Source organism: Kogia breviceps, chromosome 3 (assembly GCF_026419965.1).
Source record: "Kogia breviceps isolate mKogBre1 chromosome 3, mKogBre1 haplotype 1, whole genome shotgun sequence".
In the NCBI taxonomy this organism is placed as follows: domain Eukaryota; kingdom Metazoa; phylum Chordata; class Mammalia; order Artiodactyla; family Physeteridae; genus Kogia; species Kogia breviceps.
The window spans coordinates 186,354,200-186,368,563 of NC_081312.1; the positions used below are offsets into that span (position 1 = coordinate 186,354,200).

Below are 14,364 nucleotides of genomic sequence, written 5' to 3' on the forward strand. Positions count from 1 at the left end.
ACTGCTCCAGAAGCGGTTGAAACCACATTCCAAGGGCTCTCAAGTCTGCCGTAAACCCGTGCCCCCAGCCCGTAACTGAGAAATGGAGTACACGAATAGGGTCTGAGTAGTTCAGTGGCATGTTGACTTTTCTCCTCGATGGTTTCCACTAGGCAGACTACAGTCTGAACGTGTGTGCGCCCCGCCCCCCAAATTCATGCGTTGAAATCCTAACCCCCAGAGTGAAGGTGTCAGGAGCTGGGGCCTCAGGGAGGTGATTAGGCTCCGCCCTCATGAATGGGACCGACGCCCCCATAAAGAGGCCGACAGGGACCCCAAGCCCCACTGCCATGTGCGGAGGCCATGAGAAGCTGGCAGTTTGCAACCAGCAAGAGGGTTCTCCACAGAACCCGGCCATGCTGTCGCCCTGATTTTGGACTTCCAGCCTCCAGAATGGCGAGCAATAAACTTCTGCTGTTCATAAACCATCGAATGCACTAAGAGCAAAGCACGAAAAACAGGACTGTGGCGCACACGGGGCGGCACGGGACGTCCGCCGGGAAAAATTAAGTAGACTTTTCTCTGGGGCTGATGTGCGACTGAACATCATTTTTATCTCATAAAAATATGAAAATTTTCTATAGAAATTAAAGAAAAACCCAGTGAAAAAGCCACGCAACACGCTACTTCCTGATACTTCTTACTCGCCGTAATCCGGAAGGAAAGATCAGCGAACGGGGAGACGCTGTAAATGTCCCATCCACTACAAAGCCATCCTTTTCCTACCGCCTTTTCAGCCCTGCTTCGATAGTCGGTGAGGACTAAGACAATAGGAGAAGGGGACAGACTGACGGTCAGGATATAGAAACTGAACCCCAGGAAGTCCGGTGCGGTGAGAGGAAAGAGAGGGGCAGGGCAGGTGAGCGAAATTATCCTACTGTCCCTTTCCGGGCCACCCACAGCGAACCCCACCAGCGAACCCTGTCGTCCGACGGTCATTCACTCACTGCTGCGTAGACGACGTCTTAGGGTCAAACTGCACTGACACGCAGGTCCTGGGGTGCTGGCTCTGGAGCGGATCACAGATCACCACGGGGGCACTAATGGCTTCTCAAGTGGGAAATTTCTTGGTTGTGAGCCCTCTTCTGTAGGATGTTGAGGACCCCTGGCTCCCCTACTAAAAGCCAAATCAACCCCAGGTGCAATGCCACAAAAATGCTCCCAGAGGATTCCAAAGCTCCCTTCGGGATGCTACCATCCTGCGCTGATCCCAGGACAGAGAGGACAGAGGTAACACACAGGCAGCCTGCTCACTACATGCCCTCCACACCCTGGGTTATGGTGACCACAGACACCACCGGCCAAGGACCGCCTCCTTTTCAGTCAAGCCTAGATTCAAGCTCAAAACCATTTCAAGGCTTATAACCTTAGAGTCCTCTTTGATCATTTACTGAAGAACAAAAAAATGAGGTCATAAATCAAGCTATACTTTAAATGGGCCCGTGAGCTTGTTAATTCTTCGTGGAAATCTATAGTGAATCTTCTAGGAAAATAAAACATCCCTCCAGTAAATAAGTTACCTCTCAGTCTATTCTTTCTAACAAATTAATTCTTAAGGACCAAGACCTGCCTCACGCCTACAGACATGAGATAACAGAGAAAAGAAATGGTGTGGAAGGCAAAAAGAAGGAACAGAGAGACATCTGGAGTTTGGTTTCCTTTCTCCAAGTCTACCATTTAAAAGCAAAATTAGTAAAACACACATGTGTAACATAATTACTCTGGTCACTTATTCCATGTGAAAACATGTCGGGCATATAAAAGAGAAGGATGCTTTATGTGAATGGCTGATGTGTGTGTGTACTTTTCATTCCTTTCCAGGGAACAGAAAACCTTCATACGGGCACATGCAGTCCTTGTTAGGCGCCCCCCTGAGTTTTGGTTGGGTTTATTATAAAGCACTGGAAAACAAGCTAATACTAAAAAAATCATGGAAATTGCTCCGCCTGTGGAAACATGTCATCACTCCATGTATCAGGCATAGAGATCACGGATGGTTCTATCACTGTGTCATCTTCTGATTGCCAGTCCTGAATATAGTTTATTATTATTTATAATCTCCCAAAAGGTTGCCTTTCTTTAAAATTTTTATATAATTTCAGACTCAGAAAAATTAAGACATCTTTCATACGTTAACATTTGTCACTACATTTGATTGATTTTTTTACCCTCTTCTCTCTCCATATGTATATTTTTGGGTATATACACATGCATACAAACGCACATATTTACATACTAATCTTTCTGAATCATTTAAGAGTAGGTTGCAGCCTGATGCCCTTTTTACCTCTAAATGTTTCAGTGTCTATTTCCTCAAAACAAGGAATAAGAATTTTTTTTAGATTCAAAAGCCATAATTCAGTTGATGGTATGCTGTGTCATATGTGTGTAACTAAAACATGGTTCAGAAAACAGTGATATTTATCAACGTAAATCCAGACAGAAACTAGCACAGCTGATCTAACTTCTGTTGCAACAAATTTTCTACTTTGCTTTCAAGTGCACTGAGACTTTCACCCTTATTATGCCTGTGATTTCAGTCTGCTGCCCTCGTCTAAGCGATAGGGATTCTGTGAGTCTATTTCTTCAGTTATGTCTGACGGGCCTTGTGCTGGTCATTTTCCAAGGAAGGCAATTTAAGGGGCTTTGACATCAGGGCTATAATACTTTATAAAAATATTTAACTGCCTCGTATACTTTGTGATAACATATAATACCAATACTCAGGATAACTGGGTCTGTTAGGTGCTTTTCTCGGGAAACATGGTTTCTTCAGTTAGTTCTGAGAACAGGCTTCCTGGTAAAGTTATTGTTGAGTTCAGTCTCCCAAGGCTGAGTATAGTAGCGTCTTCCAAAGAAATATAAGTGGCAGGGGGACTGCCAAGAACAGCTCTCTCTCTGCCTGCATTTGATACCACAGGCCAGATCCAGAACATTCTGAAGACTTATCTTTCTTCCCCAGGAGTAATCCCCTTTAACTTTTACACTTGGATGGCAGCCACTAATTTAAAGACCAGCAACTTCTAAAATAAGTCATCACAAACCTAGAGGAATGAGGGGGAAACCTGATGGCTAACAGAAGGGATTTTGGGGGGAAAATAAAAATGTTCTAAAATTGACTCTGCCGATCAACGCACGATTATGTGAATCTACCAAAAGCCACTGAACTGTCCACTTTTAAATGGATGAACTGTATGGTATAGGAATTACGTCTCAATGAAACTGTCAAAAAAAAAAAGCAGAGTCATATCTTTGGTCCATTTCCTAATTCCTTAATGGAAAATCTATTTTAATATGATAAGTTTTACCCAGGTAAAGGGGCTTAATCCCTTGATTACCTACCTTTTGTGATACACAGTTAAAGGAAGTTCCTTAGAGAAAAATCAATGATCATTTTAGTACTCAAGTTCACGGAAGCAAAAATCCCTCACTAAACGAACAGGAAGAGACTTCTGTAAACTTATAAACATACATGAAACTCCATGCCATTAAAAGTCATAATCAATTCCTATTTTTAACACGCTATTGCTAAGAGCCGAGAGGATAACCAACATGGAAGTGGAAAGCTCACTGGTTAAGAGCTGGGTCTTTGCAACCATGCCTGCCCAAACTGGTAAACAGTAAGGACTGTAAAATAAGACTAGGGGAACTGAGATGAAATTCAGGGGACGGGGGACTCTGATACTTTAAAAGCATGTTATGAAGACCTTGTTAATTTAGAAACATCAGTCTGGTGAGTACGTCAAGCTAATGATCTTTGGTGAACATGATGAGTTTTATTACCAATTATGGTGAAATGTTTAATAAAACTGGTGAATCACCTTATGCTTATGTTAAAGGTGTGTTCTCTGTAGAGTTCCAAGTCGTTGAAACTCAAGGAATCTAGGTTCTCATATTGTTCTTAATTTTTATGATCTCAATGTTGTCTATTACTCACCAAGAGAAGGACCTGGGGGCAGGGGAGAAAGGAAGAAGGAAGACTTTAGCTTATGTAACTTGCCTCATCTGTCAAATCTAAGCTATGGCTAAAATCCAATTGTTCACTCTCACTCTTTGTTTTGATCATCTTCATAGACGTCTACATTTGGCTCAGATTAAACTGTTCGTCTTTCACAAACAGTCTTAAAAAATTAGAAGAGCCTTTTTCCATCTCATACCTGGGGCTCCAGGTGGGAACCCTTCACAGCGTCTGTCCCACCCTTGACGATGCGGCTGATGACCCGGCTTGAACAGTTAATGGAGCACGAATGAGACCACAATGCAGGGTGCTTCACGTCCCCGTACTGTGAACTATCAGGATTTTCCTTCTCCCACAAAATCTCACCCGCCTCCTTGTAACCCTAGACGTTCTTCTTATTTTGGCCTCCGGAGCAACAGGGAATAAGCCTCCAGTTCAGTTGACAGTGTTGTGAAGTACCTGGAAACTCTGAAAAATTTCCCTGTTTCCACTGGGCCAGATCCCTGGGGCCCTTCACGTATCCATCTTCATCACCCTGTGTCCAGATGTACGACCCATTCCGTTCCTCACGATGCATGCGAATTTGCCAGTGGGCCTGTATGAACTGGATTTCGTTTCTGTTAAAAGACTATTTTTTTTCTGGTCTAACTTCTTTCTGGGCTTGATCTCATGTGTTTTGTTGCTGCTTTTTTTTTTTGGTTTGGTTTTTGTTCAGAATAGAAAAAAATTCTGACCTTCCACCAAAGCTGTTTCTTCTTTTTTTAAATTTTATTTTTTAAGAAGATGTTGGAGGTAGGAGTTTATTAATTAATGTATTTATTTTGGCTGTGTTGGGTCTTCATTTCTGTGCGAGGGCTTTCTCTAGTTGTGGCAGGCAGGGGCCACTCTTCATCGCAGTACACGAGCCTCTCACTATCGCAGCCTCTCTCGTTGCGGAGCACAGGCTCCAGACGCGCAGGCTCAGTAGTTGTGGCTCACGGGCCCAGTTGCTCCGTGGCATGTGGGATCTTCCCAGACCAGGGCTCGAACCCGTGTCCCCTGCACTAGCAGGCACCACCAGGGAAGCCCCCTTTCTAAATTTTTTTATTGAAGCATAGTTGTATAGTTGATTTACAATGTTTCAGGTGTACAGCAAAGTGATTCAGTCATATATATATATACGACTTTTCAGATGCTTTTCTATGATAGGTTACTACAAGATACTGAATATAATTCCCTGTGCTATAGGTCCTTGTTGTTTATCTATTTTATATACAGTAGTGTGTATCTGCTAATCCCAAACTCCTAATTTATCCCCCCCGCCAGCCCCTGCTTTCCCCTTTGGTAACCATGAGTTTGTTTTCTATGTCTGTGAGTCTGTTTTGTAAATAAGTTCATTTCTATCAGTGTTTAGGTTCCACATATAAGTGATATATGATATTTGTCTTTCTCTGTCTGACTTCACCTAGTATGATAATCTCTAGGTCCATGCACGTTACTGCAAATAGCATTACTTCACTCTTTTTTATGGCTGACTAATATTCCATTGTATATATGTACTGCATCTTCTTTATCCATTCCTCTGTCAATGGACATTTGGGTCACTTCCATGTCTTGGCTATTGTAAATACTGCTGCTATGAACACAGGGGGGCCGGTATCTTTTTGAATTAGAGTTTTCCTCTTTTCTGGGTATATGCCCAGGAGTGGGATTGCTGGAAAAGCTGTTTCCTCTGAAGTAAGGGTTACACAGCTCATTTGGGGTGAAGACAGCTTGTGAGCTGGTACTCCCCTGCGTTAGTGTTACATCTGGTAGAAACAAAGCTCAGGTAATGTTCACATCATTTCACGGGCGACTAGGCACGGTGGGCTGGCGGCCGACGCAAATGTTTGACTGCATATACGCGTCTTACTCACTGAAACCAGGAATTCACCAAACGTGTGAGTACCTACGTGGGTAAGAAGAGAGATGTTTCCGATGCGGTCTGCACTGCTTGCCCAGTGTGTAGCCCAGTTGGGAGCTGAGAGATACCAAGTGTAAATGCCTTTCCTAGCACTGGAAAGCGTCAGGGGCTGGAAGCGGTGGGAGGGGGTGGACAGAGAAGAAATGGGCAAATGAGCGGAACCCAGCACCCGTGGAGAAGGTGAAAGGTAGGAGACAGATGGGGCGAGGCTGCCTCTAGGACCCCTCTCTCATCCTCTGCACCAGCCTCCAGTGAAAACCTGAGGATACCTAGAGTGAAAGGAGGGAACTTGTGGAAAGGTGAGGTCTAACCATGCAACAAGAGAGGTAGTCTGAGGTTGATTCCTGGAAGAGACAGAAAGGTGCACAGAGGAGAGCAGAGCTGGAGGTTAGTGCAGGGGCCTCTGCCAAGCAAGTCAGGTCACACAACACTTACACGCCCTGTACACCTCTCAGCCATCTGGAAGCCTCACCTTTAGGGAGGGCAGCTAAAAGCTGAGCATCGATTCCTCCTTTGCGGTTAGCAAGCGGTTCTTTGTCTTCAAGCAAGAACTCTTTCTGAAAGCTAAAAATAATTCCATTAAGAAAATGTTTAAAGTCATTTTAAACGCTGGTATCTGATATGAACCAAAACAGTGCAGAACATAAAAATTATGCTACTGTTATACATAGTTAAACACGTGTGTGTAGATCACACGTGAAAAGTTTTATTGGGGGGAGCTAATTGGTAGCTTTTTTCAGTTATTTATGGTTTTGTTAATATGATTTTTGGGTGCAGGTAAATAATTACATCAGCATCGGCGGGGGCGTGGCCTAGCGGGGTGAGCATATCGCTGCGCTGCGCTGGGAGCCCGAGGCCTTGACTCTCAGACCCACACCCTCCTCGAGAGTCACCAGGAGCTGTGCAGGCCCGAGTTACTCATCCAACCTCCCCGTGCTACAGCCTCTTCCTCAGAAAACCAGCAACTCGCCCGGGTTGAAATCAAAGTAACAAATGCCTTCAAACAAACAAGAAATCAAAGCATGGCGAAGAGGTCTGAGAGGTTCATGAAAACGTGTCTGGGAAAAACAAGAAACGAAAAGGGGAGACGAAGAAAGGGACGGAGCGCTTGCCCCGCACCCGCCTTCTACAGGAAGCCATCCCGGGTCGGAGCTACAGCTTCAGGAGACCCTGGGGCGCGCGAACTCCTCGGCGCTGGGCCCTGCAGGCTCAGCAGCCGCTTCCTCCTCCGCGCAGCCCGCCCGCCGCCCGCCAAGCACCTGTTTGGCAGCACTTGCTGCCGCCCTTCCAGCTCCCCCGCGGCTCGGTGACCCACGCACGCGGGCACACCCGCTGGGGGTGAGGGGTGCGAGCCGGTCCCAACACCCCCGCAACGACGGGCAGCCTCGGCTTCCAGATCAGGAACCCGTCCGAGGCTTTGCCCGTGCGGCAAGAACAGTGCAGGAGGCGCACGTCTCGGCCCTGCTCCTACCCTGTGTGCCGCCCTCCCGACACTCAGCACCCACAAGTTCAAGGTCTCCGTGGGGACGTGCCTGGCATCCGGCGAGACAGAGCTGCTGCCTCCCCGGAAGAAACGAACCTAGGGGAACAGGAAACTCATCTTCCCCAGCGACACGATCACCTCCGGAGAGACGGCGACAGGCCTGCAAACACAGCCGGTGCGAAGCTGACCTTCCCTGTTGCTGGTCCTCTGTCTGTGCTTGTGCCTGGCAGGGGCGCGTGTCCACAGAGGCCCGGGGGGAGACAGAGGACGTGCTGTGTGTGCCATGTTAGGGGACGCGTGGATTACCTACATCCCATACGTAAATTAAATTTCAAGGATCGCCTGCACGTTCCAAAATATGGGCATCCCTTCCTCCTAGAGCCAAGCTCATCTCAAATCTTAGTTACTGCTTATAAATGTGGGCTGGGAATGGATGACGAGTGCCACGTTCACGTCCTTCACTAAAGAGTCTTGAGAATGAGTAGTGTTTGTAAATCACACTCCAGTGGCCTGAAGACCGTAAGACGCCTGCTTAGGTCAGAAACTCGGAATTAGCCCTGACTTCTCAAGAGTGAATCGTGGGGCTTCCCTGGTGGCGCAGTGGTTGGGAGTCCGCCTGCCGATGCAGGGGACGCGGGTTCGTGCCCCGGTCCGGGAAGATCCCACATGCCGCGGAGCGGCTGGGCCCGTGAGCCGTGGCCTCTGAGCCTGCGCGTCCGGAGCCTGTGCTCCGCAACGGGAGAGGCCGCAGCAGTGAGAGGCCCGCGTACCGCAGAAAAAAAAAAAAAAAAAGAGTGAATCGTAATGCAGTGACAGTTCTTCTCAGCGTTTTTTCAGAGGTATGATGTAGTCTAAACCTAAAAATTTAAACAACTGCAGAGAGGTACCCTACTTAAGGAATAGCACGCTACTTTACCTGACTATTTAACTGCTTGAAATATCCGGATAAAGTTCTGTACTGTCTTTGGGAAATGAAAATCTCAGGGAAAAAATCCTGTATTCCAATGAAATGATGCAGCCCCTGAAGTATTCAGCTCCTCTGGCCACTGACCTTGGGGTACAAATATATTATCTCATGTTTTCAAAAATAAGCATCTGTGTTTCTATTTCTCCCCTTCCATCTGCCCATCAAAAAGCTCAATGAAGAAGACTAAGAAACTACCCCCTAGTTAAACATTTCGCTGAACTTTTACAGAGTGGGGTTCGTAAGCCATCACCCTATACCCCTGGCTTCACACGCACTTACTTTCTCGAAACAAACTACAAATGTGTTCGTGCTGATGGGAAGGACAGCCTCTTACAGGTGGTCAGAAGCCAATGGAAAACCAGAGCACATTAGGAAAATCTCTCCGGCCTCTCCGCGTGGTTCACTGTAAATGCTGTTTCCGCCTGAATTCTCACCTCTCCTGCTTCCTTCCATCCTGGCTGAGTCCTGCTCCTGGTCTGGGCTCAGTTTAAGGTTGTTTCCTTAAGAAAGAACCCTCTGACCCAGTGTCTGTCCCACCAGAGCCGAGTCTAAATTATGCACCTGTGTTATTTTCTTTCATGTTATCCTGTTTTCCTATTTACAGAACATATTACAAGTGTCTCATTTTAAATTATTGATTTTTAAGAATATTTTTAAAAAATCAATAAATGTATAGGGAATGAATGAAGGAATGGCTCCAGTAAAATATTTCAAATGTCTAGTACGACTCACCCTGAAGTGTTTTATGTATACATTTTATACACTGTTGATGTGATGGGGCAAAGAGCATTAGAAATACTGAGACTAATTAGAAGGGCATGTACTCAATAACGTCAGTTATAAGCTTGCTTTCTCGCTCCCTTCCTTCCTTTCCTCCTCTCCTTCCTTCTTCTTTAGAATAACATATAATTGGGAAAACATCTCTCCTTATTACCTTTGCCCACCTGGCATGCATGTAGGAAAATATGTGTATGTTTGCCTGCTTACGAAGTATTCCATTTTTCAAGTCTCCATCTTCGAGCTCAACTTTTCGAATTGGAATCCACACGGTCACCTTCACATTTTGTTCTTTGCTTCTACTGCCTCTCTCTCCTGTTTTCACCAAATGGCTGCTAACTTCTGAGGAAGCAGATGAGCAGGTCGAAAGAAGGAGGAGGATGGGTGGGAACCCATGACCCTGACTTAAGATTGTCACAGAGCGGTGACTGACACAAGATTCCCCCAAATCAACGTGAAAAAGGTCACGTCTCTGCCCTGGACTTGCGACGCCCGGGGGTACTAGGCAGCAGTGAAAATGCAGGCAGGACACGACACGCTGGCAAAGAAGTCTGGACTCTTCGGGAATGAGTAACCCCTTCTGATCATGATGGCTGGTGAGACACTTACAAAGGCCGCCCCCACCCCAAAGCCCTAACAGCACGTCCTCTTGCTCTTCTGAATCACAGGCACCCAGAGCAGCATCCCTGGTGCGGCCCACCCTCAGCTCACACAGCTGGTGCCTCCAAACCTAAGCTCCGGACGCTGGGTTGCATTCTTCCTCATTGTCACCCACTCGGGGACCGGGGGTCTCTGCCCGGACAACCTCTGTGGGTCTCGGTGGGTTGCCACAGCTCCAGGTGGGGTCCTCTGTTTCAGCATGAAGCTCTCTCTCCATATATAATGAAGACATGCTACAGTCTTCATTTTTTGGAATTATAATTTTAAAAGCTTCTAATATGAAGAAACACCTTTAATATGTCTTATCCACCTTCATCTCCTCTGAAATGGAGCTCACTCTTCATGACTGATTTTTTCATGCTTCTAGCTCTTTCCTTCTGCTTCAGTAATCTAAAAAGAGCTTGCCCTTTGCTTCCACAATAACTTTCTTTTAATGTGTCCCATTAACCTACTTAAATGCCCAGCGATAGCAACAAGGGGAAATTTTATTAAAGTGAGAGCAGGATATTCTGCTGTTATTACCTTCTATCTTTTACACAATGTGGGCTATAGTATTACAATCACTGTTCGGTGTCCACACAGTGAAGGGCTCCTCGACATCTGCTCACTCTTCTATTGAAGTTTAAGTCACAAGATAGGGGAGAGGAAATCCGTTACCTCATATTTTCACCTCTGGTGTCTGGGTGACTAGATTTCTTTGAAGGAGGCAGGTTCTTGTATTTCCAGCCCATTTTACACTTAGGAGCATAGCAAGGGGGCCACTGTTTCAATAGGTACACAAGAAATAACACCGTTTCAGAACGGCTGCGTCCTCTGAGTCCCTCCACTGAAGTGACTGACCTGCATTCACAGTTCATACTTTTCCTTCCCAACTCCCTTCCTGTTCTTGCATTCTCTTAAGTCACTTATTAGGCCTATTACAGCTAAACCGACTTGCTAGGGACGTGTCGGGAATGAAGCTGCTGTGGCCTGCATGCTTGTGTTCCCCCAAACCCACAGGTTGAAATCCTGACACCCAAAGGCGATACTATTAGGAGGTGGGCCCTTTGGAAGGTGATTAGGTCATGACGGTGGAGCCCTCATGAATGAGATTAGTGCCCTTATAAAAAGAAACCCAGAGAGCTCCCTGGCCCATCCCACTAAGAGCAGATGTAAGAAATCAGCAGTGGGCAACCTGGAAGAGGACCCTCACCCCACCACGGTGCCCTCTGATCTTGGACTTCCAGCCTCTGGACGTGAGAAATAGATTTCTATTGTTTATCAGCCACCCAGTCAACGGCAGCCTGAACGAACTAAGACGAACTAATAGAACTAACGAACTAATAGAAGCCTTAGCTTCTATTAAAAAGATGGTGAAGATGAGAAACACGGGAGATTGTGTCAAGCCCTAGAAGAGTGAGATTTCATGAGTCAAGTAAGACACCCTCACTGACAACCCCGCCTCCTCACCTGACGCCAAGATGTGCGTGCAATTCACCAGAGCTCTACCCCGTCCAGTGCGCTCACACGGTCAATGCTAACACTTTCAAGTGCAGAGCCAGGCTCAGCCTGGCAAGGACAGCCAACGGTGACGCAACTGTTTATCCCGATGCTACTGAAACACAAACTTCTTAAGCAAGGAAGCGCTGTCTTACGAAATACGTTAGGAACAAGAGTATCCGAGTGGAATGAGGGGTAGATCTGGGTTGGGTCCTTCTAGCATAAGAGGGTGTATGTTGAAAGCCACACCTGGCTGGGTAGGATATAATTATTTTGTGCCTCTACTTGAAAATCTCAAAACCCGTTAGAGACAGCGATGTACTAGGAGGCATCTGAGATGCAGCTGCCTTGCTTGGTACAGACTTTAATTTTTGTCTTATCTCATATCAGTTATGATGTACTGCATCAGGTGGATCAAATTAGCACATCAGGTAAATCAAATTAGCACCCATAATATCCTGCAGTCAGTGGAATTGAAGTGCAGAAAGGTTAAGAGATCAGGCAGCAAGAACTCACCCAGACAGGGGAGTGGGTGGAGGGAGGGAAGTAAGGGGAGAAGAAAGGGTAGAAGGAAGGGAGAGAGGGAGGAGGAGCCGGCTAGATCCTTTCTTAAGAAACAAAGAGCTCCCTTACTCGAGGGATAGATTGCAAAAAGGACATCCCATGCTTGGAGGCAGGTATGAGACAGAAAAGATAATAGCCCTTGACAAGTTTGTAATTATAGAGATACCAATAGCCAGTTCTGCAAATAGTTCCCATAAAAAGCACTAAATACAAAAAGAATCTTTGCTAGCTGAGTGTACTAAGTCAGCTCGCTTCACATGTTTTAACAAGTCAAACTCTGGGGAAAAACCATTTTTTTCCAAACATGTAAAACTCATGAATTAGGAATGTAGGAGAATAATTTCAAAAGCTCTTACAAATCTTCAAAACTTAGGATTCCTTGAGCAAAGACTACTTTACCTTGGAACTATTCTTTGACGCGGGAATCCAGCAAGGCTTAAGTTTTTCTTGTTCAAATCTAAGGGGAAAGAAATAATATAAGATTGAAATACCCACACAGTCAGTTAAAACCAAAAAACAAAACAAAAAAAACTCCAATGGGAAAAAAAATTCTTCAGCCTCCCTTTGAGAGCATTTAAGAAAAAGGAAACCATGAACCAGAAATATGAATACAAAAAGGACACCTTTAAGAATCAAATTCCACCACATACATTTTACTTAGGCAAGTGGTTTTGGTTTTGGTTTTGGTTTTGGTTTTGGTTAATAGTAGCCAAGGTACTCCATGGGTTAAAAAAAAAAAAAATTCTGACATAGTTCAATGCTATCATTTAAATTCTCTATGGCTACAAGAGTAACTCAAAGCAATTAAATACTGAAAAACATGGATATTATCCTCGGGGCGGGGGGGAAGGAGCGAAAAAAATTAAACAATTTTGGTCCAGGTAACCAGGAAAGTTGAAAGTCATCACTGCCTGATATATTTGAGATGCTTTAAAAGAATGCATGGTGGGGGGCAGGCACGTGAGGGGCTGATGAACGGGGGGCAGGAACGCTTCAGCTGTGTTTCTATTGCCTTCATTAAGATCTAAATAATGACGATACATCGAATTTGCCACTTATTTATTTTTGAAGACAAGACATATATTACATAAAGACAGCTGGCAACAATCCCATCCAGCAAAAGCACACATCAAGCGAGCTGGTTAACGAGAACCAGGCATAGACAAATTTATAGCCAGCTCTGGGTAAGTAATCTGTTTTACAGGTTTTGGCATATAGCAACCGTTTGTCCACCCAGAAAACCACAATTAGACCGCTTACAGAAATTCCTTCCCCCGTGGAAATTCCTTTTACTGTTTAATATTTGGGGGCAGAAGCTTGAGGAAAAGGAGGTACAAGATATACCAGATGCCGACATGTCATTAGTCATTAAAATACATCCTGAATCCCGGAATTTGGAAATTCCGACCAACTAGAGAAATACAATAAAATGAAATGTATATTGTCAGTTAAACATCTAGGCTTTTCTGCTAATTACACAAATATCTTTGTGACATATTTAGAAAAAGAGAACTCAGTTCGATAGAGCTATCAAAGCACAGGGAGATCAGCTCGGTGCTTTGTGTCCACCTAGAGGGGTGGAATAGGGAGGGTGGGAGGGAGGTTCAAGAGGGAGGGGATATGGGGATATATGTGTGCATATGGCCGATTCGCTTTGGTGTACAACAGAAACTAACGCAGCACTGTAAAGCAATTATACTCCAATAAAGATGTAAAAAAAAAAAAAAAAAAACAGCTATCAAATATTGTAGCAGAAAATTCCTGAATCTGATGCCTCAATTGTTCAAATCACTTCCTAATCGTGCATTTGGGCTAGAAAATACTTTCATAGACAATGGCTGAATTTCCAATGTGTCATTCAAGATGACCTAAGCATTTCCTTTTGGTTCAATCAGTGAACTGAAGCTGAGATGTCGTTCCATTGAAAGCACATCTTTTCCTCTGGGCTCAAAAGGAAGACGCTAAAAAGACAACATTTTGTTCCAAACAGTCTCCCATGAAGATTTCATAAAAAGACAAACACCACTGCCTACTGGAAATAATTTAGTAGATATAACATTTGGTTTAGAAAAATATTTTAGCTAAAGTACAGCACATCCAGAACTTAATCCAAAGTTTGGGCATTCCAATTTAATATGCAGTGTTTCCTCCATAAAGGCTTTAGTGGTTTAGCAATATCTCCAACTTACAACAGAAAAAAACCAAGTCATGTTTCTCGCCAATCACAAGATAAGCTAACTTATAAAGTCAATGAGACATTTAAGGTCTCCTTTGAGAAAACCACAGAACCGTGTAACAGGGGCACCCAAGATAAGATGGAGGTTGCCAGACATTGCCGACGTTATAAAATAGACACTTCAGTGAATTCTGCATTTCTCTCGCCTTACCTTGTTTCTCAGAGAACTTGAAAGCTCCCAAGTAGGTAGAAATCCCTGGGCTTCTGAACATGGCTGCACACAGAAAGTTCAGGGACAGAGCCTGCTCTACAGCTAATT

At 44.9% G+C, this 14,364-nt stretch overlaps 1 protein-coding gene across 39 annotated transcripts in view; it reads right to left on the minus strand.

The window, feature by feature from the left end:
- SVIL (supervillin) overlaps positions 1-14,364 on the minus strand; it is a 241,154-nt gene that overhangs the window by 90,504 nt on the left and 136,286 nt on the right. For 28 of the 39 annotated variants that reach the window (XM_067030573.1, XM_067030584.1, XM_067030582.1 and 25 more), the window contains 2 exons: positions 12,269-12,326; positions 6,412-6,503 (listed from right to left, as the gene is read on the minus strand). The exons of 4 other annotated variants lie outside the window; for them this stretch is intronic. Coding sequence is in view for 17 of the 35 variants with exons in the window: in XM_067030581.1 (XP_066886682.1) it covers positions 6,412-6,503; positions 12,269-12,326 (150 nt within the window). In the remaining 18 variants the exon portion in view is untranslated. The remainder of the gene's footprint in view (positions 1-6,411; positions 6,504-12,268; positions 12,327-14,364) is intronic. 7 more of the 39 variants (XM_067030567.1, XM_067030563.1, XM_067030565.1 and 4 more) reach the window with 2 other exon arrangements.